At 38.2% G+C, this 26078-nt stretch overlaps 2 protein-coding genes across 10 annotated transcripts in view; both read left to right on the top strand.

Moving 5' to 3' along the window:
• The first annotated feature begins 3393 nt into the window (after positions 1 to 3393).
• tram1 (translocation associated membrane protein 1) lies at positions 3394 to 13875 on the top strand. The gene is made up of 11 exons (XM_066720991.1): positions 3394 to 3639; positions 4963 to 5026; positions 7205 to 7326; positions 7860 to 7976; positions 9066 to 9124; positions 9446 to 9530; positions 9934 to 10004; positions 10087 to 10191; positions 10594 to 10737; positions 11094 to 11254; positions 11926 to 13875. The coding sequence occupies exons 1-11, from the start codon at positions 3517 to 3519 to the stop codon at positions 11997 to 11999; spliced, it is 1125 nt and encodes a 374-aa protein (XP_066577088.1). The 5' UTR covers positions 3394 to 3516; the 3' UTR covers positions 12000 to 13875.
• A 4251-nt stretch (positions 13876 to 18126) lies between these two features.
• ncoa2 (nuclear receptor coactivator 2) overlaps positions 18127 to 26078 on the top strand; it is a 92665-nt gene continuing 84713 nt past the window's right edge. For 3 of the 9 annotated variants that reach the window (XM_066720983.1, XM_066720977.1, XM_066720972.1), the window contains exon 1: positions 23884 to 24117. The gene's annotated coding sequence lies outside the window, so the exon portion shown is untranslated. Of the gene's footprint in view, positions 18836 to 23883; positions 24118 to 26078 lie in introns of those variants that run through there. The other 6 variants (XM_066720966.1, XM_066720948.1, XM_066720959.1 and 3 more) reach the window with 4 other exon arrangements.

Raw genomic sequence — 26078 nt, 5'->3', positions numbered from 1 at the left:
GTTAAATAAGTATTTATTAATGTACCTGCCAGTATATCAGTAGATTAGGAAGTCACAACAAGATTAATGTGTTACTAAATCAAGAGAGAATCTAGGACAGGGGGTTTGTGCTGTTTTGTTGTACAAACTGTAGCTGTTAAACTTTCATGCTGATAGCAGAAAAGTGGGTGTAGGGTTTATGGCACCTGGTAGAGATACAAATCTGGTGTTGGCAATTAGACACAGTGCTTTTTGGTGCAATATTTATTTATAGGGTCAGATTAAAGAAAGACAACTTGAATTTTCTACCAAATACATTTTTACATGACCAAAATATACTACCTACAAAATGTACACTAGTCGAGCATTTCATACGGAATATATGCAATTCCAGAAAAGAATACCCTGAAAAATAAAACCAGCCTGATAATTATGTATTAACCAAAACTATAAGAATATATAGTGACCTAAAACAACCTTATTAACTACATTGTTACAAGCTTTACATTAATTTAAAACATTGACTGATATGAATTGAGAACAATGGCTAGTCCTTAAGTACTGGTAATACTATAATGTAAATAATGGCATTGCATTATCAGAGTTTATTTGCACTGCCTTGCTGATAACTGTCTCGGTCTCTATGATTGCTGCAGACTGTTTAGTCAGTATCTGTACTGAGGCAGTGCAAGTGTGGCAGATTAATTTAGAAAGCATAGATATCTTTATGGTATATTCTCTTAAAATCGGTCTCATACGGAAATGAAGCCTACTTGCTTGTTGTGTAATCGTATACTTGTTATAAAGCAGAATGTGTTACACATAATTAAATTCTGTTATACAATTGTTTTTTATTTGACTTTCTTAGAATGTGTATTACAAAACTTTTAGAATCAATACAAAGCTTTATGTTTTAATTTCACAGTGCATATGCATAACAGGAATATAATATACATTTATTTGTAAAGATGTTACACTCAAATAAAAACATTGTCCTGTTCATAAATCCTTTGGATCCTGGAAGTCCATATATATATTCCATTATCTGATCAAATAGGTGATTTCATACTTTGATTTTGTTTCTATCATTAATATCACAGTTTTTAAGTGATATAATACAAGATAATGACCATCCATGCAACACCCTTAACACAAACATCCCACTGCATTGAACAAAAACAGATGCAACAATCAATTAATCATGGAAAATGCAGTACAAGGAACAGTTGAAGTAGGCTTTCTTGTTGTGTGTTATAGGTCATGAAATAAATAATTGTATTCGTAATTTGTGTATTAATGTCTTCACTGAACTTTCTATTTAATAAACAGAAATGGTCAGGTAATGTGGTTACCATGCCTACTGGAAACTGAATGAATAGCATAAAAACATTATAATTCACTTGAATCTCACTAAATGTTCTATGTTGTGTTTGAATTCAGAGTAATTGGATTGCAAAATGTCACACAACTAAACATGAGTATCAGCTGCTATTTCCCCTGCCCCAGCCACGTAATTTGTCTTTGTTTCAGTATGAGTTCAATTCTCTACAAATTGGACTGGTGTTGATGACTTTTGCACGTCCATACTGAGTGTCTTCTCCGGTTCTTGGATATTTCAGTGACAACAAGCCAGTGAGATGGGAACCCATTAAAAACAGTCCTGTGTCCGTGTACATTCAATTTTACCACAACCTGCAGATGTTTACCATTTAAAATGACTATGATAAGGATTTGACTAGAAACATACAGTTTAGTGAATGCAAGTATTTAAGGAAAGCTAAAGGAATGCACACTGACTCTGCACACTGCTTTATATAGTCCTGGAAATGTATAGGTAGTACCCTTTCTAAAGCAAGTTGGGGAATGTTCCCTAGATGTAATATAAGTAGCACTAATAAAAGCCTTGTATGTAGGTCTTTGGTTCCAAAATAAATATCCATCAGTCTTGTGTATTTATCGGGATACCAGTTGTTTCAGTAAAGAAGAATTTTATCTCCCTCCAGGAAGCGCTGGTGCTTTCTCCTCATAAATGTTGCTTTAGGAACATTTATTTAAAGAGCCAGTGTGCCAAGTCTGGAAGCAATGGTTCAGTTTGCAAACAGAGGTTTATGACACAGAGTTACACAGTGTGTGTTCTGATCTCCTCAAGGTGCATCCACAGTGGAAGTGAAGGACACAAGCAGATTTTGTAGAAGACAGTTTTCTTGCTCCAGTGATGATGCCTTGCAAATGCTTTGTTGTTTTTCATGGAAAGGCCAGCCGAGGTATCTAATTATTACAACCTCATCACAGAAGCAAGACTTGACATTAGTCATTATACTAATCTGAGAGTTTTAGAACTTCCAAACCAAATGCTGCCGTCTTGAACTCTATCCAACTGAAAACATTTGCATAATAGGATCTGCAGGGTGTATATTAATGACAAAGTGGAGGCTACATTTTATTTTACACAGGTTTGTAACAACTCAGTATGAATTATGATGCATTATTCCTGTACCTGCCTCAGGAGAAGTTCATTCGAATGTGATGTGAAGTTCATGTAAAATGTTCTCTGCAATGAATTTCTAGCCAATGTATGTGAAGAAATACGTTATCACCTGTCCAAATGCAATACAGTGTTCCGAGTGAATGTCATTCTAAAAATAAGGAACTTAAAAGATTGTGGGGAGATATGGCTTAAACAAAGAGTTCTGTGTCTGTAGATAAGCCTTCATTTCTATGGCCATTACTGCAGCTCCGAGTAGAACAGATTTTAACAATTACATTGTGTCTGTAGACAATGGTTTCACAATGCTGTTGTGGAAATAACTAGACATTCGTAGCCTTTTTTAGAAGTGTTATTATTTAAGAACAGGCTGATCTAAAGAAGGTCACATCCACAAACAAACACTAGAATCTCTCTGTATTATCCTGTTTCTAAACAGTACACCCACCATTCAGGGTAACTGGATCTCATTTTCATTCATATAACTTTGGCAATCAAAGGTCAACTTTGCCTGATTTGTATGCTTATATCTTTTCTGGTCCCCAACATGATCTGTGTGGCTTTGTTGTCTTTTTAACAAATATTGCCTATTTCCTTTAACTAATAGAAAGTCATTATCTTAGTGTAAACTCATAATAGATAATTGCATGCATTTAGATTTTTCAGTGATTCTTCATACCATGATGATGGTGATGGTCCCATAGTCATATGTTGAACAAAACTCAATGCATACCTTTGCTAAATCAACCCCATGCTCGTCGGGGATTTTGAATGATTTGGAAGCACACGTACACGTTTGTCTCGTTGTCAGTTGCACCTCCGTACGGCTAGGTGGCGCTGCCTCACAATGTCACGGACAAGGTGGCGCAGAGTTGCGGACAGTTTCCTCTTGCGGCCGCTCCTGAGCCAGTCGGTGGTGGAGGAGGAGGAGGAGGGAGGTAGTGGAGGGCAGAGTCGGGCAGCAGATAACAGGACTGCAGACGTGTTCCTCTCCTTTCACCGGGGTCCCGCTTGGCAGAGATCCGCAAGTCCGAAAACCCCACATTTCCAACATGGGCATCCGAAAGAAAAGCAACAAGAACCCGCCTGTGTTGAGCCACGAGTTCATCATCCAGAACCATGCCGACATTGTGTCCTGTGTCGCTATGGTCTTCCTTCTCGGACTGATGTTTGAGGTAGGAAAGGCTTTGCGGTCCGATTGTGCCTTTTGCCTTCATTTACATCCCCGGTAGTAGGCTAGTGTAGTAGTGTTATTATGATCCCTAAATGTGATTGAGAAAGTATGGGAAGCGCAATTGTGAGCCAGGGATAGGAGCAGGAGAAGGACACAGTCGGCTGCTCTACTTCCTTTTGAAAAATGAATAAAAGTTTGCAGAGGCCTTTGTATTCATCTTCTTCGTCACTATGCATTACCTCTCTAATTGAGCCACCTGTGCAGCTTGCAGACCTAAATCTAAGGTGTTTTTTGAAAGCAATGTGTGGTGCAGCCTAGCAGCTGTTTTTTCCTGTGTGCATTGAAACTTCGCTGTTTTTAACGAGCTGATCGTGTTAATAATGAAACCACCGCGAAATAAATGAAACTGGAACCGGGTACAACCTTCGCCGTTGCCACTATTGCGGATGCGCTGTGTGGATCGGGGTGTTTCTGGGTTTCCTCTCGGCGGATCCGCCGGACTGTTTCTCAGCGACAGTGTTACGTGGCATTCACTCCGCCGAGAGGAAAGCTGTCAGGCACAGGTCTTGCTTTCCAAAATGAGCATCGGCTGCAGCTGAAGCAGCGCTAGTATAAGCTTGTGATCCTGGGTTGAATAAGAGTCTGAGTCAAGGTACATGTATTAGCAGGGTAATTAAAGTGTGTGTGTGTGGAGGGGAGTGGGGTAAATATCAAGATCACACACTGCGCGCAATTGTATATAGATAGATGCATTTGTGAGACAGTAAGTAGAGGATCTTGGGAGTTGAAGTCCTTCCCCACGCAGCGCTAACGCACTACAGCTCCCAGGCGCGGCTTCCGAACGCTGCTGACCTCGGGCGTTCGAGAATGAGATGACGTGTACAGTTCTGATTTACGCCACGGTCTGGAGTGCACCATCCTCACGATTTGATCATTCTTTCCAGTATCTGAACTTTCCCCAAATCGACGACTGCAAAGTTTTGATTGTATTACCCTCTAGTTATGCTGGTTTTTGACTTGATGTAGTGCCACCTCTACAAATAGAAACCAGCATGCCACCAATGCTACTTCCTTTACCCAGTAGTGTGAAGCGCTTGCAGGCAGCTATTGTAACGCTGTGGTGTATGCTATTGTATCCTCTTCCACTTTTTTTTTATATATATCATAGCAGCCTGCTGATTAATATGTTTTTAGACAATGTTTTAGCTTGATTAGCTATACTTAAAAATGAATGTTATGGATCTGCTGTATACTTTGTTAGCTACTATTGAATCCCTACATTATAAATGTATACAGACCGTTTTTTTTCTCTTCTTTGCTTTAGGTTACTTCTAAGGTGGCTGTCTTGTTCATTACTGTCCAATATAACGTCACCATCTCAAACAATGGTAAGTTTATTTCACAACCAAGTGCTAAGTGTACATCAAATGAACTGTCTGCTTTAAACAGACCAATTTCATAATCTTACAACTTATTTCACAATTCCAAGATACTATGCAACCTTTAGTTTTTAAGCCTTTAACTGTTGCATGAATTCTGTCTGCTGTGTTCTGTTATACTGCTGTCCTGACAGGTACCCATGTTTTACCAGGTCATTCATGTGAATTTGCTCTTCCTTGCTTTAACGCATTGTGATCAATGATTAACCTAGATCTGTTGGAAGCTACAGTGCCTAGAATTGATATTTCAGGAATTAGTCCTTGGCAAAATGTACTCTTCTCCCCAGTGCTGCTTTCTGTTTTAATATATCTGTAGGTAGAGAAACCTCCCAAGACCATTTTTGCTATTCCTGTTTTTTATTCTATATACATACATACATACATACAGGCCCAGAAAAAAAAAATGAGACCACTGCAAAATTATCAGTTTCTCTGGTTTTACTATTTATAGGTATGTGTTTGGGTAAAATTAACATTTGTTTTATTCTATAAACTACTGACAACATTTCTCCCAAATAAAAATATGAATGGAATGGAATGGCTGCCATACATGTAGAGATGCTGATTTAAGAAAAATGTGCAGTGGTCTCTTAATTGTTTCCAGAGTTGTATATATCAATATATAGCACCTTTTATTCAAAAATCACCTGCGTCTGTTTTTTTTTTTTTTAGTAACATAACATTTAAATTTTAAAATATAGAATCCTGTGCTTTGGAACATGTCCACACAGGATAGTCCCCCTTTTGGGGCAGAATTGTGTAAAAACCTAGTCTTGAACAGCCTTTTTTGTCATGAGACAGGTGTAATTGGCATAGATGCTGTAGAAGCAGGTCAAGTAGGAAAAAAATCACTGAAGGGCTGAGATGTAGTGTAAGCATACTAGGCACATTTTATGTAGCATATATATTGTGGTGCAGAGGAAATGTGTATTTTTAGAAAATCAGATTTGTGTTCTTTAAAGGAGAGGATTTCCCTGTTTTTGTCTTCCATTCTCATCAAAGGAAGCTTTAACAAACTGGCTTTCCGACTTCATCGCTCAGAGATAGTTTTACTCTGCTTACAGTATCTAAGCACTATATTTAGTCAGCCTGGTTACTAACTAATATACATCACAGACCAAGTTAGGGATAGACTTCACTTTATACAGTCACACAACTTTCTTTGTCTGTTTTAAAACAATTTCTTATGTACCAGTTCTGCTGGTGGAATTCACAGAAAGTTGTTTGTTTATTCTTCCTGTGTATTATCAGGATTACGAGGATCAAAATTGATTTGCAGATCAAACTAAAAGAGTCATTGAGGTTCAGAGGGTTTCTGTCGTATGTCCTGCAATAAAAAAAAAAAAATCGGTAAAATTACACTTAAAATTAAACTTTTTTCACATACTTAAACTGTCTGAAAACACTATCTTTTGTCTGTTACTTTTTAAATGGACTAAATCAACATTTTGAGCTGTGATTGACTTGACTTGCCGTTTCACTTTCTATTGTTATTTCTCAGCGTTTCTCGGATTGGGTTATGTGCCCCAACCTGTTCAGTGTAAAAATGGCACTGTTGAAAACTCGGCAAAGGTTAAATGTACAGTATGGTGGTGCTTATTCATGTAGCATTTATGTAAATCTTGAATAGCAAACCACTTCCTGTGTTGTAAGGGACTTTTTAGTTCTTGGTTTCTCTTATGATTGCGACATGGAGTAGATATTTTGGGAATCCTAAGTTGATGTGAAAGGGAGTAGGGCCTACATTTTGAGATGCCCTTCAGAGTGTTTGAGTTTGTGATCTTTGTCTGGACTCTAGGCATTTAGCCGTAACGTAGTTATGTAGTGTACTGTAAAGCCTTATTAACTAGAGATTTTGTGACCTCTGAAAATATTTAGCCTTTATTCCTTCGTGAATCTGCACTTTAGTTTGCTTGTAAGAGTTCATTTGTTTTTGCCTGAGCGCTGATCTTGCCTGTGTTCAGTGCTCCACTAAGTAGTCCTTAAAACTATTAATTAAAATGTTGTTCTATTCTTTATGCTTCATTGAAGTACTTTTTAGAAAACTTGTAAAATTGTCAAAAGGTATTTAAGATGTGGAGGACTAAAACATTGTAAAATGGCCCATTTCTCTTGTTTCTCTTGTAGAAGGTCCAGAGGAAACCACTTTGAATTATTTTCAACACGGTTTGAAAGACTTGGCTACAGTCTTCTTCTACATGCTGGTTTCTATTATCATGCACGCCATCATCCAGGAATATGTGCTGGATGTAAGTAACTGCACTTATCGATATCAGTGATCACTGGTTCAATGTCCCTTGCTAGTGGTGATATACAGGGAGCCTCTTACTATTGCTAATGGTTTATTTTAAGTACATTGCATACATTTATTGTTGGACAGCCTTCTCCTTCAGATTGACATGGAGTGAGTTATGATTAACCGTTCTTATACACTTTTTAAGATAATATAAAGTATACTGTAGTAGTAATTGAAATTGTAGGCATGTCCAGTAAGGGTACAGTGTTACAGAATTGAAATATTTATTCAGGAACTTGATCACTGTAAGCATTAGCTGTATTGGTTGTAACTTCAAATGTACATCCGACAATATAAACAAATAGTGCAGAGTTAGCATAATGCCTTTTAAATTCGATAGTGCATTTATTTGAGTATCATAATGAAATTGAAACCAGTTTAGGTATGAAAGAGATTGTATTTAAAAACATAAATATCTGTATTTTCAAATGGATTTAAAATTGTTTGAATGTGTGGTCCCTAAATACATTATTTGTGATTGTGTAGAAAATCAACAGGAAGATGCATTTTTCCAAAACCAAACACAGCAAGTTTAATGAATCTGGACAGCTCAGTGCCTTCTACCTGTTCTCCTGTGGATGGGGAATAAGCATCCTCTCTTCAGTAAGTACTTTAATATGTGATGTGGAACTCCTCCTCTATTTTGTTTTAATCAGAATTCTTCCCCAAACGTCTTAAATGTGCTATACGTTACGTTGGGAGAAAGTAGCATTCGTGTATGAGGTCATGCATTCTTTCCCATTCCCACTGATCACATCACACTTGGAATACTTAGTCAGCCCTTGGTAATAAACTCCAGGATATTAAGGGTCATAGTTATTTTTCTTCTGATTCCATCATTTGTGCAATTAATGCGAAATGACCCCTCTCTTATTCACTGTAATGTGTAGTGTAATATTGGTATTACCGTTATAATAATGTTAAGCCATGTGAGTCTCCTTCAATAAAGGCATTGTTTAAATAGTGTAATCGTTTTTAATATTTCTGTTGTGAACTAATAATTATTTTGTCTACTGTAGCTCCCTAAATGTAATTTTGAGTAGTTTAGTGAACCTCACAACAATCCTTGTTCTCCAAACTTCTGTATTTGAGCATGCATCAGAAAGGTAGTTTTCAGTCCCTGTATTACAGTTTTTGATGGACTTTGGTTAGAGATAGGCTCGTAGCCTTGGAAGAAAAAAAAAAACCTATATAAACTTTTAGTTTTTGATCAAATTCATCAGGGCATAGTCATTGGCAGTCGGGATTGAAATCTAAAATCCATTACTCCTAGTAGATAAATACTTACATAACATTTGGACACATTCAAAATGCTTTTACTTTTGTAGATTAGTGCCTTATTTTTTTCCTGGTTGAGTTTTGCACGACCATATGGTTGCGATGCCAAGTCATTCATTTTCCAGCCAAAGAATAGAGAGAAACTGGCTTTTTTTTGTGCAAGCAAAGAGCTACTGAATGACTTGTTAGACTCCTGGTGGCTTAAAGACTGTTCTTGGTCTATTGGGCTTCTTTTCTCTTGTTAGTAGGAAGTTGTTTTTAGCTGCCAATCAAAACTGACTCATGGGTTCTGTCTCTGCCTCTGCCTATCTTGAAACAGTCTGACAGGTATTTAGCAAGCAATGAAGTCTAAGCATATACAAGTCTTCTTTCAAGAAGTCTTGAGGATATGCCGTTTGCTTTTATTTTGTTTAGGAAAATCTCTTATCAAATCCTATTGGCTTGTGGGAAGGGTACCCTCACACCTTAATGCCGTAAGTACTTTCTTTATACCATAAACACATTGTTTTGCACTATATTGCTTTTAATATATATATATCTGTAGATGTAGATATCAATCTATATGTAGATAATCTTTTATATACACACAGTATATATTTGTCTTCATGTAACTACTGTGTACATCAATGTAGCTTGTTCAATATGATCCACAGATGTTTGCTATTCATCTGAAGGTGCAAAAATGCAGTTGGAAGCACAGACCTAACATCTGTAGAACCAGATTTGTCTTTAAACAGTTTACTGGAGAATAATGTCAGTATATATTATATAATGTAGCACTTTCTTGTCTTCAGATTCCAGATGAAATTCTACTACATCTGTCAGCTGGGATACTGGTTACATGCTTTCCCAGAGCTCTACTTTCAGAAAACCAAAAAAGTGAGTGTGCTCTTGCCTAAGCGTGGGCCTTTGTGTTGTGAAGATGCTTGGATTTTAACACTGCTCCTTTTTGTGTGCTGACTGGGACATTTTAATGCCGGGAGCATTTCTTCTAAGAATTATGACTGGAGTTTATTCTCAGCGCAGCAATTGGTTGGTTTATGTAAGTTCTCAAGTATTTAACCTTTGTTTAAAACGTGTTCATGCAAGGAATCTATACTTAAAAATAAATACTTCACCCTTTTAACTTATCAAAGTTGGTTGTATTATGCAATGACAGTGCTTTAACAAACAAAGTGATTCCAGGACAGGAAGTTGCTTAACTTAATAACTTAACTATTAAACTTATTTAAATTGACAAGTTCTGAAAATTTACTGGGGTATTTTGTTTTGCCAATAACAGGAAGATATTCCACGCCAGGTTGTTTACATTAGCCTGTATCTGGTCCACATTGCAGGGGCCTATCTATTAAAGTAAGTATACATGATCAATATAAAATCTACTAAAGAAGGGCTGGGACAAAGCAGATGGAATAACGGCCTTTCTCTTGTTCAGCCTGAATCGTCTGGGTCTGGTCCTGCTGGTCTTGCATTACTTTGTGGAGCTCCTTTTCCATGTGTCCCGCCTGGTGTACTTCAGCAATGAGAACCGACAGACCGGGTAAGCATCTGTTACTACACACTGCTGGGAGAATGTGTGTGGAGGGACTGAAATATGTAGTTTTCAGTACTGTTTCCGACACAAAAAGTTGAAGAAGTTCCAAAATGCCATGAAACTCTGTTAAAAATTAAATATGACACTTATTTTCACCATTATTTTATCACATTTATTTTAATGGTTCTGTTGCCTGCTCTGATGATGGTCAAGCACAGTAATTGTCTGCAGAACAGCATAAACGTGCTACCAAAGTGTAATATTCAGATTGTGTGTGGTGGTCGGTTTCAGTCGGATCCAGTTATGCTTTGCAGGGGAGGGGGGGAGAAGGTCCAGAACGGATTGTAACCCCATGTTTAACCCCTTGTGTGCTGTGATGGGGATGCCTAAAGATTCTCTGTGTTGCAGGTTCACGCTGTGGGCTGTCCTTTTCGTCCTCGGTCGGCTGCTCACGCTGTCTCTGTCTGTTCTCACCATGGGCTTTGGTCTTGCTGGTGCTGAAGAACAAGGCCTGGATTTTGCTTCTGGAAACTTCAATGTTCTGTTCATTAGGTAGTTTTTTTTAGGTTACAATAATTTAATTCTATTTTGTGGGGAGGGTTTTTAATTCTCATGAGGACATATAGATAAAATATTGTTCCCGTAGCAAATGTTACTGAAATGTATGTTTTTTAAAAAGGCATAACAAATCAAAATGCAGCCATTAGTAGCCGATTTCTCTTCCAAAGTTTAAATGTAGGACAATTTCTCTACTACAGTGCTCAGTAGTGGGTTTCTTTTTTCCCCCATTACAAGAACTGTAGGTTGATTCAAACCTTCCTGAACAGAGGAGAGTGCATCATATCTGCTGCTCTCCGATGTGTGATTTCTTAATTAAAATGGAAAGTGTCTGTCTCTCCCTGCTGCAGGATTACTGTGCTGGCTGCCATCTGTGTGACGCAGGCATTCATGATGTGGAAATTCATCAACTTCCAGCTGCGAAGGTGGAGAGAGCAGGCTCACGCTCAGACTCAGACAGTGAAGAAGAAAGCGGCTCCGGCGAAAAGCAAGTCATCCAAGAAAGACAAAGGTCAGTGACCAAGCCAGCCCCGACGCACAGCTCTCCCGCTGAACTGAGCTGCTCGCTGCAGTGGGGGATGAGTCTCTGCTGTGTGCGGTTGCTAGTAAAATGTCTTTGTAAAGTTGAGCACTGGTTACAAATCCCAGTTATTTGTTAGTTGGTGGTAATCATTTGTATTGAAGCACCACTTGAAATTGCATTAATAAGAACTTGAACCCTTGAATTCTGTATTTGCTTTGAATATTTGAGAAAATGACACTTTTTTTTTTTTTTTTAGACTACCATTTTTGCATGCTTTATAATTTTGCATGAGATTTATAAGATTGTGGTTGCAATGATTTAAGTGACACAATGCCTGCTATTATACCCATGCTTTTCTTTTAAAGCCATCTAAGATCAGAATTAGGCCTCTTGCACAATATACAGACAGTCTGAAGGGGGTAGGGTGTCTGCAGACATGCGTTAGGTTTTTAACAGCTGAATATAGCCCAGGAACGTTCCTTGGTAATGAGGCCAGACACGGCCATTTAAAACTGAGTAATCCCTGCATAAGGAGATGTAACAAACCTATCAAGGGCCTTTTCTCCTATCGCCTTTACTTTAAGACTGTGTATTTGTCTGGTGGTTTTATTTTCTATAGCTTGTATGTGTTTGTGATTCATTGTTTTCTTTTAATTCAGCTAATGGAGTGAATGGAGCATTAGCTTCAAATGGAGCAGACTCTCCAAGAGCCAGGAAAGAGAAATCCTCGTAACCGGATAAGCAGAACCACTATGTTTGAGCCTCATCTCCCACAGCGTTCTTTCCATTCCAGAATTTTATCTACTTTTTTTTTTTTCCTTCCTTAGTATGTTTTTGTCTTGACTTCATGTTTTCAACTGTTTATTTCAAGAACGCAAAGTATTTCAGCTTGGCTTATACTTGTTCAAATCCACTGTACAATGGTGACCTAAAATAACTGCGTAAATGCTGAAATTGTATAGATCTCAAAGTGCCTACTAGACACATGCTGTAAATTTTTGGTGTGATCGATATGCTAAACACTTTGGCTTTCAGGAATCATGTAGTGGAAGCTCCGTGTTTTTAAAATCGGTTTTGGACAATTCTGACATGTTTGCTTTTACTCCGACTTATTTAAAATGGACCCTTGCTTGTATGATTAGCACGGTCTACTGTCCTTCTCATTGTAGTATATGTTGGGGGGGGTAGATTTACTTAGTGAAGCATTCTGAAATTAACCTTTCAATATTCAGGACATTAAAGGGAATTCGGTATAATGCATTTTTGGGTTACATACAATGGCAAATATGAGAGTGTGAATGTGTTTATACCCGATACATACAATGAATAAGTAAGCCTTAACTGTAAAATAAAATGTATTGAAACTCCTTCTCCCCATATCGAGTAGTTAAGTGTCATTTGGTTTAAAAAATACTCCTTTCCATAAAACTACAAAAATAAAAGGTATGGCTGGGGAATATTGAGACTGACACCTGAAACAGCTTCACTTCGAAGTCAGATTTGATCAGGTTTATCCCATAAGAGATTTCAAAAAGGGGATTATTTTTTCTATCATGTACTCTTTCTGTAGCCACATTGTTTTCTGCTGCTTTAATTGAATAATTTGTGGGCAGCTGATACAATCTTCAATTTAGCACAACCTAAAATCTGTTCAATGTGATCTCAAGACTAACGGTTATTTCATACTCTTTTTCAACCCAATAAATACACACTTTCATTTAAAATCATTGTAATGGTACAGGCTAAATAGGAAACCTGGTGTAGGAATATCTACTGCATTGTTGGGCTTAAACCATATAATTAAATGCTTACTTATCCAATACGTTGTGGGCAATTTTCTGTCTTAGAAAGGAGTTAAATGGGTTTCTGATGATTTAAGGCCAGTGAGACAGTATTTATTTTTTATATTTGGGATATTTATGAAGTCACAAAGTATACACAATTAGTATAAATGGTATTTTATAGACATGGCAGATGTAATCTCAGTGAAGCTGATGTTTCCTGTCTGTGACTTGGGCTTAGCATCCAGTTTAAACCATAAATATTGATATGCCAATATAAGCCAAATAATGCCAATACAAAGCGGTTTAATTATTATTTTCTACATGTATATACATTTACTGGAGGGGGAAAAAAAACAATGCTTTACATATTACTCAAACAGATACCTGCACAACATATTTTTAGATGAAGAGATTTTATATTTATACAACTTTGAAGACTACCATTTATTTCTATATCTGTATGTTGGTAAATGGATGTATGTGATGAAATATCAAGGCCTTTAGATTGAATCGTGTTTTTGGTTTCTCCTGCTCATTTATTTCTCAGTTGCCAAATGTGTATGCCTGTATAACAGTAGTGATTTATAAAAAGTTGATAATTAAAACGTACCAGGTTTCTGTTTTGTAATCTGAGGATTCATTAACTGAAGAGTTCCACATTGCAATTAGGCCTGGTTTGAAAACCATGGACAATGAAAATAAAGCTGGAAGCAATTTCTTTTTTTCTTATTGCAATTTCTGAAAAGGAAGGGAACTAATGTAAAAATACAGAAACCTACATAATGCAACTGTAAATTGAAAATTTTATTAAATCCCTCTTGTACACATTGTGTCTTCTCCTTCTTTATATAACAAATTCATACAAAACAAATTGATTAAATCTAGATTCAAGACCGCTTAATGTATGTTTTTAAAAATTGGTTTTAAATCGGTTACACACTACAGTGGTGTAGTGAAGTAAAGTTAGTTGATTACATGGGCCAAAGAGGAAACTGACACTGTTGTCCCATAAGCCTAGTGTTGTGTACTGTGGTGTACCATGGTGAAGTGTAGTATAAATGGTTTACATGTGATAGTGTAGTGCACCATGTTAAAAAGATGGTCAAATGTAATGTAGCATGATAAAATAATGAAGTGTAGTTCTGTGTACCATGGTAAAAACACTGAACTGTACTGTGATAAAAACAGGCAAGTGTGGTGGTGTACTTTGAATCCAGTTCTTCTGCTTAAGATTCCATATTTACCAGTACACTTTGTATTCACATTAAACTGCAACAAGTGAAAGTTAATGACCACAAATGGTTTTATTTTGTATATAACAACCGTCAATATCCTCCACTTCATGCCCTGCTACATTGCTGGCCCTTTGCAACGGATTACACAGAGTTGTGACTGGAAAGCAACAGTAATATTGACTGAGCCCTGTTCTCGATCGCCTGCTATGATCTTCCTGCTCTGTATTCTGGCAAAGTGGAAATCTATTCTCAAATCAGATGCTGACTGACACACACACACACACACACCAACTGACTGACAAACGGACACAAACCAATTGAAATGGTACATAATGCTCGAATATACTGTAAAAGGCATAAGTCTGTGACACTGTCGCCGTCCACACAAAATTGCCTCCTACAACACGTCTTGACTGTGGTCCTGAAGGACCCCCTACCCTGCTGGGTTTTGTCCCACCTGAGCTCTTAATTACTTAATTGAACCTTAATTGAAGTAACAATCTGCTTAGATTTGACTTTTTAAATTGTGTAATAAAATAGTTGGTTCTTTAATACGTTCTTTATACAATTCTATACTGAACTTAAACCCCCCACTGTTTAAAATAATTAACAGGCTCTGATTTAGGAAATGATTAGTTCAATTAAGGGTTCAATTAAGTAATTGAGAGATAGTCTGCAACAAAAACCAGCAGGGTAGGGGGTCCTTAAGGACCAGGGTTGGGAACCCCTGCTCTACGTCACACCCCGGTCCCAACACAACTTACCTGTCCCCTACAACACACTTGCCCTTTAAGACACTTTTGTGACTGACTAATATACTCACTGACTGACTGTGTTATCTATTAAAGAGTTTTATAATTCTATATGTGACAACATGCTGCGTACTGTTCTTTTCTGAATTATTATTGTTATTATTCAATCATAAGTCCTCCCACAGCTTTTGTGCTAGACAGAGGAAACTTCATAGTGATTTTACATCATGCACTGAAGGCTGTTCTTTTTTATATAAAGTGTATTTTATACACAGTGTATTGTATTGGCAAAAATACAGTTGTGGTTTAGCATGGTAAACACGTGGTTAAAGCAAAGTTTACCTTGACAAAAAGGATGGTTAAAATGATAGTGTATTATGGTATACCATGCAAAAAACATGGTAATGTGTGGTAAAGTATAGTATGGTGTAGCATGGAAAAACATGTAAAAATGTATTAAAATCATGTTAAATGTAAAATCTGCTGTTGATGGGCACTTTTTTCAGAGTCCTTGCGGCGGGGCTGGATCATTATTACTGTTATTGTTATTATAAAGTAAAATACAGAACTAATAACCAAACCATCATTTGATCTCTAATTAGAAACAGTTGTCCTTACTGAGAAGAGAAATATAAAGCGTTAATAGAGTGATTATTTCACATCGTCTTCAAAATGTAATTTCACCTACAAATAAACCAAACTATCCTGAACCAACCCAGTGGGCACAGTTAGTTGGAATAATGTTGCATTGACATCAAATTGTGGTCATATAATTGTTGTATATGACGTTAGAAAAATGTCGTTGTTACAACATCAAAATCTGACGTCATTCCAACTTTCACATACAACCATTATATGACCACAATCTGACGTCAGATGCTGACTTCTGTTTAACATTATATCAATCATATCAATGTTGCAAGTCTGACTTCACTTCACAGAACATCACTCCTGTTTCTGAGGACTGCAACTGACTTCAGCAAGACATTTTCTTCCTCGTTTCATATATGCCATTTTTCAGTTTCAGATGGGGGGACACTGCAAATATAAGGTGGTTGTTGTTGTTGTTTTTTTGTCACTGGAAAATTTAAATTTTTGATTGAATCCCAAATATGGACAGCGATAAACACATTTTAAACAACTACACCAACTGACCTAATCAAGATTCAATATCCTTTCGCAAATTAACTAATATAACACAACACAACCTACAAGACCTGGAGCCAGTTGCATTTAAGCCATCATCTAGACTTAACTCCCAAGCAGGGCTTAAAATCCACTTACTTCAAAACATTTCCCATCATGCTTTAACTAGAATCTAGTTTTGAAGTGAGTGGATTTCAAATCCTGCTTGGGAGTTGAGTATGCAACCGGCTCCTAGTTGGTTATCTCGTTTATAAACGGGATATAAAAATGCATTGAAAAAAACATCATTATTATTATTATATATTTTTTAAACGGACAGTTTTATTATATTCGTCAGCTTGGAAAAAAATGGTCCACCAGACAATGTGAAACTGGAGGTTTTCAACACTACAAATTCAATACGCTCCAACTGTATGTCGGTCAGGATTACAAATAATTGGCCTATATACATGCCGTGAGTGTTGTTACTGTGATGAGCCACATCTTTAACTTTGGACTGAGCATTGTGACCAAAGCAGGATGCTTGTTATTGTGAAAAGATGGGGTAAAAGTAATGCTCAGAAGGTATATGGGGGCTTTTTCTGCCTATTATTTGTGTCTGTCTTGAGTGCAGAGGCTGCGTTGCTGCTGTTATTATTACTGCACTGAGCAGTGCACGGTGCGCTGTGAGCCCCACTCACAACCCGCACTAATTCAAGCTCACAGAGTGTAACACAAACAGGCAGTACAATCTAAAGTCACCCACTTCTGATATTCAACATTATTAAATGTCACCCGTGTGAACTCTACATTGCTTCCTATACCTGTTTACTATTATATTGTGGGTCGTCTTAATCTTTTTTTTTGTTTTTGCGATACCCCCCTAACCACATGTTTTTCATGTTTGATACAAGGTAAATATCACAAATACAGTTCCTGTCACTAATACGAAGTGTGTAGCAGTAACAGTGTGTAACAGTAACAGTGTGTAAAAGTAACAGTGTGTAGTAGTAAGGGTGTGTAGTAGTAACAGTGTGTAACAGTAACAGTGTGTAAAAGTAACAGTGTGCAGTAGTAAGGGTGTGCAGTAGTAAGGGTGTGCAGTAGTAAGAGTGTGCAGTAGTAAGAGTGTGCAGTAGTAACGGTGTGCAGTATAGTAAGGGTGTGCAGTAGTAACGGTGTGCAGTAGTAAGAGTGTGCAGTAGTAAGAGTGTGCAGTAGTAACGGTGTGCAGTAGTAAGAGTGTGCAGTAGTAACGGTGTGCAGTAGTAAGAGTGTGCAGTAGTAACGGTGTGCAGTAGTAAGAGTGTGCAGTAGTAAGAGTGTGCAGTAGTAAGAGTGTGCAGTAGTAACGGTGTGCAGTATAGTAAGGGTGTGCAGTAGTAACGGTGTGCAGTAGTAAGAGTGTGCAGTAGTAAGAGTGTGCAGTAGTAACGGTGTGCAGTAGTAAGAGTGTGCAGTAGTAACGGTGTGCAGTAGTAAGAGTGTGCAGTAGTAACGGTGTGCAGTAGTAAGAGTGTGCAGTAGTAAGGGTGTGCAGTAGTAAGGGTGTGCAGTAGTAACGGTGTGCAGTAGTAACGGTGTGCAGTAGTAAGAGTGTGCAGTAGTAAGAGTGTGCAGTAGTAACGGTGTGCAGTAGTAAGAGTGTGCAGTAGTAACGGTGTGCAGTAGTAAGGGTGTGCAGTAGTAAGAGTGCAGTAGTAAGAGTGCAGTAGTAAGGGTGTTGTACCTGCGCTCACCTGTCCACAGTGCCACCGGCGCAGCGGAGAAGCTGTGGCTACGCGCACCTGACCCGCCGCGCTCTGATTGGCTAATTCTCCTCCAATAACCGCCAGCTCAGCCAATCACAAACTCGCGTAAGCAGCCGCGCGGGGTGCGGACCGCTGTGACGTAGCCCGTCCGTGGTTTATGCGCATTAACAGCGAGACAGCGGCCTCCGGCGCCGTGTGCGTCGATTCATCTGAGCGGAAGCGGCGACAAAGCGTGACCGGTACGGCGTGATCAATACCGACACTGCCGAGACAGATGCGGCCTCGGCGTCAGCACTACGACGTTGCGCGTTGCTTATGTTTTGGTTGCCTGACGTGGCTACTCAAATACAACCAAAAAACGACGTCATTATAACGTTGTGTGCCCAGTGGGGAATAACTTGAATAACAGGGTCTGAGTTGCATAGTATCGCTTTGAGCCGTGTGGTGGTGCTGTAGTTTACTTTTGATTCCTATTATTGCTCAACATGATTATAAATAAATGCCTTCTGCAGGTTTCTTGAGAAATCAGTGAGGTCTGCACGGATTGCTCGTCTGTTCAGACGTGGGGGTCGCACTGACACTCAAGCCCACCAGATACCGGGAAGGCAGATCCATTATTGACTGGTTTATTCTCATGGAAAGCCTACAAATGAACTCTTCGTGGCTGCGTTGATCGAAACCCAAACCCTGCAAATCCCTGCGAAAGGCTGCTGTCTGGCAGTGGCATCCACAGGGTAATGCGAAGATGTTGATTGTTACTTTGTGAAAAAACGAACTACAACAACAACAACAGTTTCTTTGCATGGAAAGACGAGTAACGACCTGACAGTGCTGGCGGTGGACTGTAGGAATTGAATTGACTTGGACTTATTTGTAAAAAGATCTCTGTTGCTTGGACCGCAGCACAGGAAAAAGTGGTAAGGTAAGTCTGTTATTGAATTTGGACATTACAGGGAGTATTTATTCACAGACAACTGCTGTGTCTGTATTGCTGTGGTGTCCATCAAAGCACCAGCCTGGCCTGCGCTTGCGGGACGCCGTGTCCTCTTCAGAGCCAGACGTGTAACATGCACGCAGGCATTTTGCTCGGCATTGACAGCAAAGGCGCAGATTGTGTTGTGTGTACTTGACTGCAGTCACCTGTGAGCGGGGCTAAAGGCTATGCAATCGTGTTCATATCATATTGGTTCATTGATTCTGTGGTCAAACTTGTTTTCTCGGAGATCAATACATGTGTGTCATCTAGAGAGGCGTCACAAATCCAGCCCTGAAATCTCGTATCAGCTGCAGGATCAACTCCAAACGCATACAGACAGTGACCTACATAACACAACCTGAGCCATTTGTGGAGTCCCTGGTATAATCATCACTGAGCCTTTACCCCAAACACCTCAACCCGATTCATGTTCATGTTTTTTTTTAGGGAAACTCTATACTGTCCAATTGTTTTCACGCACTTCTGTGATTTAAAACACTATGGGTAATACAATACACAATACAATGCAATGGGCACCAATTTTAAACCAATTACATGTATGCATCTCAAGGGAATATCACATGCACTTCCACTGAGTTCTGACGTTGAACACATGTACAAGCCTTAACCCCCAAACCTAGTTTGTTGTAACCCTATCCCTAACCCTGACCCTGACCTTGTTATACATGTCATTATCAGCAAAACTCAGATGAAGTGCAGAAGGTATTGACGTGTCATTTGTGTGCAATTCATACATCAACTCATTAACAATTGCTGCCCATTATTGTAAGGTGTGACCCAAAATAGGATGGGGGAATAATGCACAAGTATAGTTAGGTGTTTGGTAGTCTTACAACTGGAAACTATGGGCATCTACTGATAAAGTCCTTGTTATTGCCACAAAGTTTTTCACTTCTTTATGCTAGTTTCTCTTTCCTTTAAGATGGATGAATATTCTTGAAGAGCTTTGGTTTTGATGTCACATTTTACACACATAAATACAATGCCTCGGAGAACTAGTGTACTAGATTAATAGGAAGTACATTTACCTTGTGAGGTGTAGATGTATGTACTATTATTATTATTATTATTATTACAGTATTAATATTTAGCAGACACCTTTCTCCAACATGACTTTTAACTATCACTAGCAAACAATGTTTTACATATACACAATATTATAAGGGTAAGAACATAACTATTAAAATCATCTACACATTATGGTGCATACAAGTATAAGAGAAGATTCGAATGATCTAAATGTGTATTTTTTTAAGCTTATGTGATTATTTCAATGATGTAATCATTTCAATTTATTTCCAAGCAAGTTAAGGTGTGCTAGGGTATGCAACTGATTTGGGCAGTTGGACCTTGTGGCTTTCACTTACCATTTGCTTTTAATGTATTGCTTGTGTAATGTTTTTGCAGCTTTTTAGACAAACAAGGGTGCCTCTCACCTTACTTTTTCACACTGAAGTGGTCTGTCGTATGCCCATTCCAAAAATGGGCAAAAAGCCTGTACCACTGTAAAAATTTAAATAAAAACACATTTTTGTACCTAGAGAACACCAGTTTAGCGTCTTTTTATTTCATGATTGCAACATCCACATGCTTACGTATGTGTTTGTTATTGGAAAAGGAGAGCCATTTTTTGTTTTATGTTTTAGTTTCACTATCAAGGGAAGTTGATAATATGAGTGTTTTGTCTCCCCACAATTCAAGGTCCAGATTCTTTTCAGAGTGTTTAAAAAATGATTGAGATAAACCTTATTCCGTTTTTGTTTGTTTGTTTTTCTTCTCAGTGGTATTGTATAATGTCTATATACATGGACTTCGATAAAAAAAAATTGAAGTAATCAGCATTCAAAATCAGTGTTTTAGGCAACAATTAAAATATATTTGTTTGCTGGCTTTTAAATATGATTTAAGCATATAGTTTTGTGCATTTGATTTGGCTTTTTATTGGATATATTTGAATAACATTGATTTCTATTGAGTGGCAGACAGATGTTTACACACACCATGCATTAACAACTGGAGTCTTTCAACTTTTTCTACGCTGAATCAGTTTTCAGCAAACTTGATTAATAGAAATGGTTAAATTACACATTTATTCGAACTGAATGAATCACTGAACAATATTGTTTAATAACTGTGTTTAAGTGTATATCAAAAACTAAATATATATATATATTGTACTCTATTAAATAGCTAATAAGCCACTGTGCTTCTTTACTGAACATATCAATGAAATAATCATTAAATTAACCTTAAAACATGAAAACTAGTATTACTTTATCAGATGCATGTAAGGCAGGATTGACAGGTATAACTTATCTTTATATTGTTGGTTGTCTCAAAAGAAAAACAAATGTGACTGCAAAAAATATTTAATTTCTATTACCTGCAATAATATTCTGTGCAAATTACTATGACATCAAAATGGTCTGTTTCATTAGAGCTGAGTTAACAGGGCATGTTATTATCAAGAAGTGAAACTCAAATTCTTACAAAACTTTTGACAGCTTATTATTATTGCTGTTTTGATAACTTATTCCTTCTAATGATGCTTTTATCCAAGGTCACTTCAAAAGAAAGCTAATAATTATGAGGAATAAATACATAAATCATAGATATGTAATAGGTTTGGAACAATAGTTTAAATAGTGCTGGTAACATTGCAGAGCTGTAATAAATGTAGAGCAGGTGAAATTACAGATTATTGGATGCATTTGCACCAAAATAAGATAAAGTAGTGCAGAGCAGAAGCAATGAGTGGGTTAGAGGTAATTGTGCAATGTAGGACGTAAAGGTGGTGAAAGTCCTGAGTATAGACCCACCGAAGAGAAGTATAGAGGCTTTGTCTCTTCAGATCACATATTGATAATACATTGCTTTATTGCAGTAAAAGTATAACTTAAATGAGAACGAATAGTTACAGAGGATCACTTTGGTGTACCCTAGTATATTGATCCATATACACAGAAAAATGCTTTGTTCCTTCAGGAGAACATCTCCAGCTTTAAGAACCTCCACAATTAGAGTTCAGTAATGTTATAGAATCAGTGCGGCAGTCGTAAATACTGCAAGTCCGCTGTCCTACATTTAGCCAGGAAACTTGAAGCTCCTCAATTTAATTTGACAAGGTTAAATGTTCAGTGTTGGTTAACTCTATACTAGGTATGGAAATGTTACATTGAATAATCATATGACAGAAGTACAATATGTATAATAGACCCCATAATAGCAGGAGGTACAACAGTAGTAAACCATTTCACATAATGCACGTATTTGATTTCCATATTTGGAGACATTTCTAATGAGACGTTTTTTTTTTTTTTCCCATTTTATTTTCCATTATTGAGCAATTAAAATACACTGCCATAATAAAAGGAGACCGACCACCCGAACTGTAATGTCTCCACAGTAACTGTCCGAGTCAGGGGCTGTATGATGGTGCAAGGTCAAGCTACTAAATACTGATGTGTCTGCATCTTTTTTATTTTGTGTTTGGTTTAGTAAAGTACTATCTGTATAAGTTCGCTAATGTTCATATGACATGACACTGTAGAAATCAAGACCCACTTTTTGCTCCAATAGCATTTTTTGGCATAAACACAACTTTTATATATATTATTATTGTCTTCCTCCTTTCTTTCACTTTACTAGGTGATTGCTTGCTGTAGTCATGGTGACGAATGAGTCCTATATATAGCAGCTACTTTAGCCACTTTCTATTTGTCTGTTTATTGCTGTGTTTTAAGCATGGATTGATAATATCTTGAGAAAAGAGGGTATTCTAAACTCTCCTTCAAAAAGTAGACATATGTTAATATATCACTCCAGTGCATGTCACATGTATGTTTTGTTCCATACAAATTCTTGAAATAGGTAGCATTCTGCAAGTAACCATTTTATAGCTGTTGTGCCGACTCTACACATCTAAGGTGAACTGATGTCCTTTCGAACCTCTTCATCTTAGCACACCTCCACAGTTCTCCTTGCTATGAATGTCTGATTTGCTCTGCTGAAATGTGTGCATCCAATACGTTACAGACCAGGCCAGAAATATTCCCCAGCTCAGGATGTTGAACGTCCTATTTCATACACTTCCCTGCCCTGAATCCAGCCTCTCCCTCCCCAGAATCACTAGTGAGAAAAAGCTTTGCTAAGAGATTGCTATTCTAACATTGCTGTGATGAAGATGATTATTCAACATCTGTGGTGCCAGCACTGGCCCAGTTGATATCCTCCTGGGTTTGGCCAAACATGATGTGGACTTCACCCTCTTTAGATGTCTGATTCACCCATCTGATTCAAATTATGGAACCGATGCCTCTAGGTCCCTACCAAAAAGAAAAAAAAGATGTTCTTGTTTTTTTTTACACTTTGTTGCTTTTTCTTTTCTTTTTTTAACAAACGACAGAATGCAAATCATGCCCGTATATATTATGTGGGAAGAAATTGCATGCTGTAGATGTTGTTATTGTTGTTGTTGAAAAACAATATATGCTATAGGTTAAAGTAAATATAAATATATTAAAAACCTTTCCCCAAAAAAATCGTTTTTATTTTCCTAGCCTATACATTCTCTCCTTTTACTTGCCATTGTTTTTATTTGTATAAACAAATAAATGCTAAAATACACTTATGATTTCCAGAGGTCATACTTTACGAGACTTATTTAAAAAAAATATATATATATATATATATATATATCTACATTATAAATGATATAAATCATTGACACTTTTTATCCTGGTAAAAAAAAATGCCCTGTCAATTATTTGGATGCAATTATGATTGCCCTGCTATTTCAATGTCATACAAATCTCTGCAGTTTGCAAAAGTTCATATTTTTTGTCTTGGCTTTATGTTGAACGAACTCTATTTGAAACGCGCAGCAGGGGCAGGGGTTTAGAGGTGCATCGTCGCCCGCTGGCATGTTTTTCCAGCCCGGGATGCCTGTTTCATGAGCTCTCCTTGCCTTGCCATGCTTGCTGTATCATCACTTTGCCTGTTTGCTCGCTGTAGTGAGTGAGTAGATAGCGGTGCCCGTAGTGAGTGAGAGTGTGGGGGAGGATAGCTGGCGAGATAAACAAGCAGCCAGTCATCAGGCAGCAGCAGCCAGGAACATGGCGGCGGCAGAGCAGGCTACAGCGCCGTCTCACACACCCGAAGGTCAGAGCCGGACATAACACAGGGGCTTCAGGAGGATTTCGGCTACGGTAAGTTCTTTATGGGAGCCGCCACATTGATAGAGGTGGAGTTTTTACATGTTTTTTGTTACTGTGCAATTTGGACTCAAATCTTCCGAGGGATCCGAGCTCTGTTGTGTGGCGGCGGCGGCGTCACTGTTAGTTTTTTCCTCCTGTGTCACTTTGGTTTCGGAGTGTGCAGCGCTAACCGGTGCCAGTGTCTGAGAGAAACAGAAGCACAGTTTGTTGTGGGTGTTACATTGTTGTGTTCTCCACAGTATTGTGCTTTCTAGTGCTGTTGTAGACTTGGTGGTGCGGCTCTTTGAGAGAAGGTTACGGGGGATGCAGACAGAAGTTGAATTGGTTGCGTTGTGACCGAGCGCGATGGTGGTGATTAGACGAGCGCTGCTGCTGCAGGGGTTTCTTTTCTCCTGCGCCGCCGAACAGGGGCAGCAGACTCGGTTAATCAAGTCCCAGCTAAGATAGTCCCCCACTTCTGAAAAGGGACGAGAGTTGATCAACAATAGTGTAGGAAGAAAAGAGTCCCAGTCTGCGATTGGTTGTGGATTGAAACGCAGCGTTTTGAGATACAGGTGGGACTGTCCGGCTTTATTTGTGTTTTTATGTATCGTCCACCAAGCTGCTGCAGCTGGAAAATGGCACTCGGGGGGGATTGAAACTTGTGTTGTGCTACTCGTCAGGCTTTAAAGGTGACGCGGAGCTGTTTTTTAAAAGCAGCCCTGACATGACAGGAAGAGGCTGCTGCTGACGGACGGATCGGCCGGCCAGTGGCGGCGGAGTGGCTCCTCTGTGACGTCACGCGTGACGTCGTTCAGTTCCTAATCATGGGTTTCGGTTTTGGCTGCCCGGGCTCCGGCGCGTTAGTGTGCCGTTTTGATTTTAACCCTGTGCGCTGCTCTGTTTGCACCGGGTTTTGTTACAATGTCGGTGCATGTTTCATTGTGTCACGGAGAGCAGACGCACGTCGGCACACATGCTTGGAGCAGACAAGGCAGGCGACGGGGTTTATTAGAGAGAAGCTGCGTTCATATTTTCCAAGCCCCCCCTCTTTATCTACAGCTTATAAACTATATTTGACAGATTTATCTGTGGAAGTTGGACATGTTGATTCCTCCCCCAAATAAAGTTGAGTGTTCTTGTAGTTTTATTACCATCTGATTTTCGGAGAGCACAATCCAGTCCATAGATTGGGTACTTGAAGTGGATTTTATATCTGTGTGTAATGTTTTATGCGTTAAATAAAAGGAGGATATAAACGGCTTAGCGCAGGACTGGTTCAGAGGAGCTACACAAACCCAAGGATAACTATGTATAAATAAACCTATTGAAGTCATTAGGGAAATATTTTCGGTTTTGATGACATAAGCAATTAATTTATTAGATTATCTCAGAACTGGACAATTATTGTCCTTGGTGGCTGCAGGGTGTTCAGATTTAGTTTTTACCACAGCCATTACATAATTAACATGTTAAAAACAAATTGCTTTATAAAATAGGCCTAACCTGCAGGATTGTGACAGTGCAGAACCAGGGCAGGCCATTTTCTAAAAATGTTTTATCATATTATGTTTCGTTTCTTGGTAAAATTACAATGTTTTTAAAACCTTTACAAATAACACTTCGACTTATATATTTTTTGCATTGCACCATGGGCTTTTGTATTTCCTTGAATGTAAAATGGGATTATTTTATCATTTCCAAAAATGGTTGACCATTGCAGAAGCGAATGAAATGGACAATGATTTTTCTTAAATTTATAAGGAAACATTCTGTTAATGCTCTTCAGATCAAAGAACCTATATTAATAAATTATGATCTGCAGTGGGTTAAATCAAGATAAATTTGATCTGACAGTAGTGGAAAATCAGGTAATTTAAAATATCTGCATGAAGGTATATAAGGCCTATACAGTCTTAAGTTTTGCATAAAGAGAAGCCTGGATACTATTATGTGGAAATACATAGGAAGCT

The sequence above is a fragment of the Amia ocellicauda genome, chromosome 2 (assembly GCF_036373705.1).
Source record: "Amia ocellicauda isolate fAmiCal2 chromosome 2, fAmiCal2.hap1, whole genome shotgun sequence".
NCBI lineage: Eukaryota > Metazoa > Chordata > Actinopteri > Amiiformes > Amiidae > Amia > Amia ocellicauda.
Note: the sequence above shows the minus strand (reverse complement) of the source record. Positions and strands in the feature narration are given on the sequence as shown.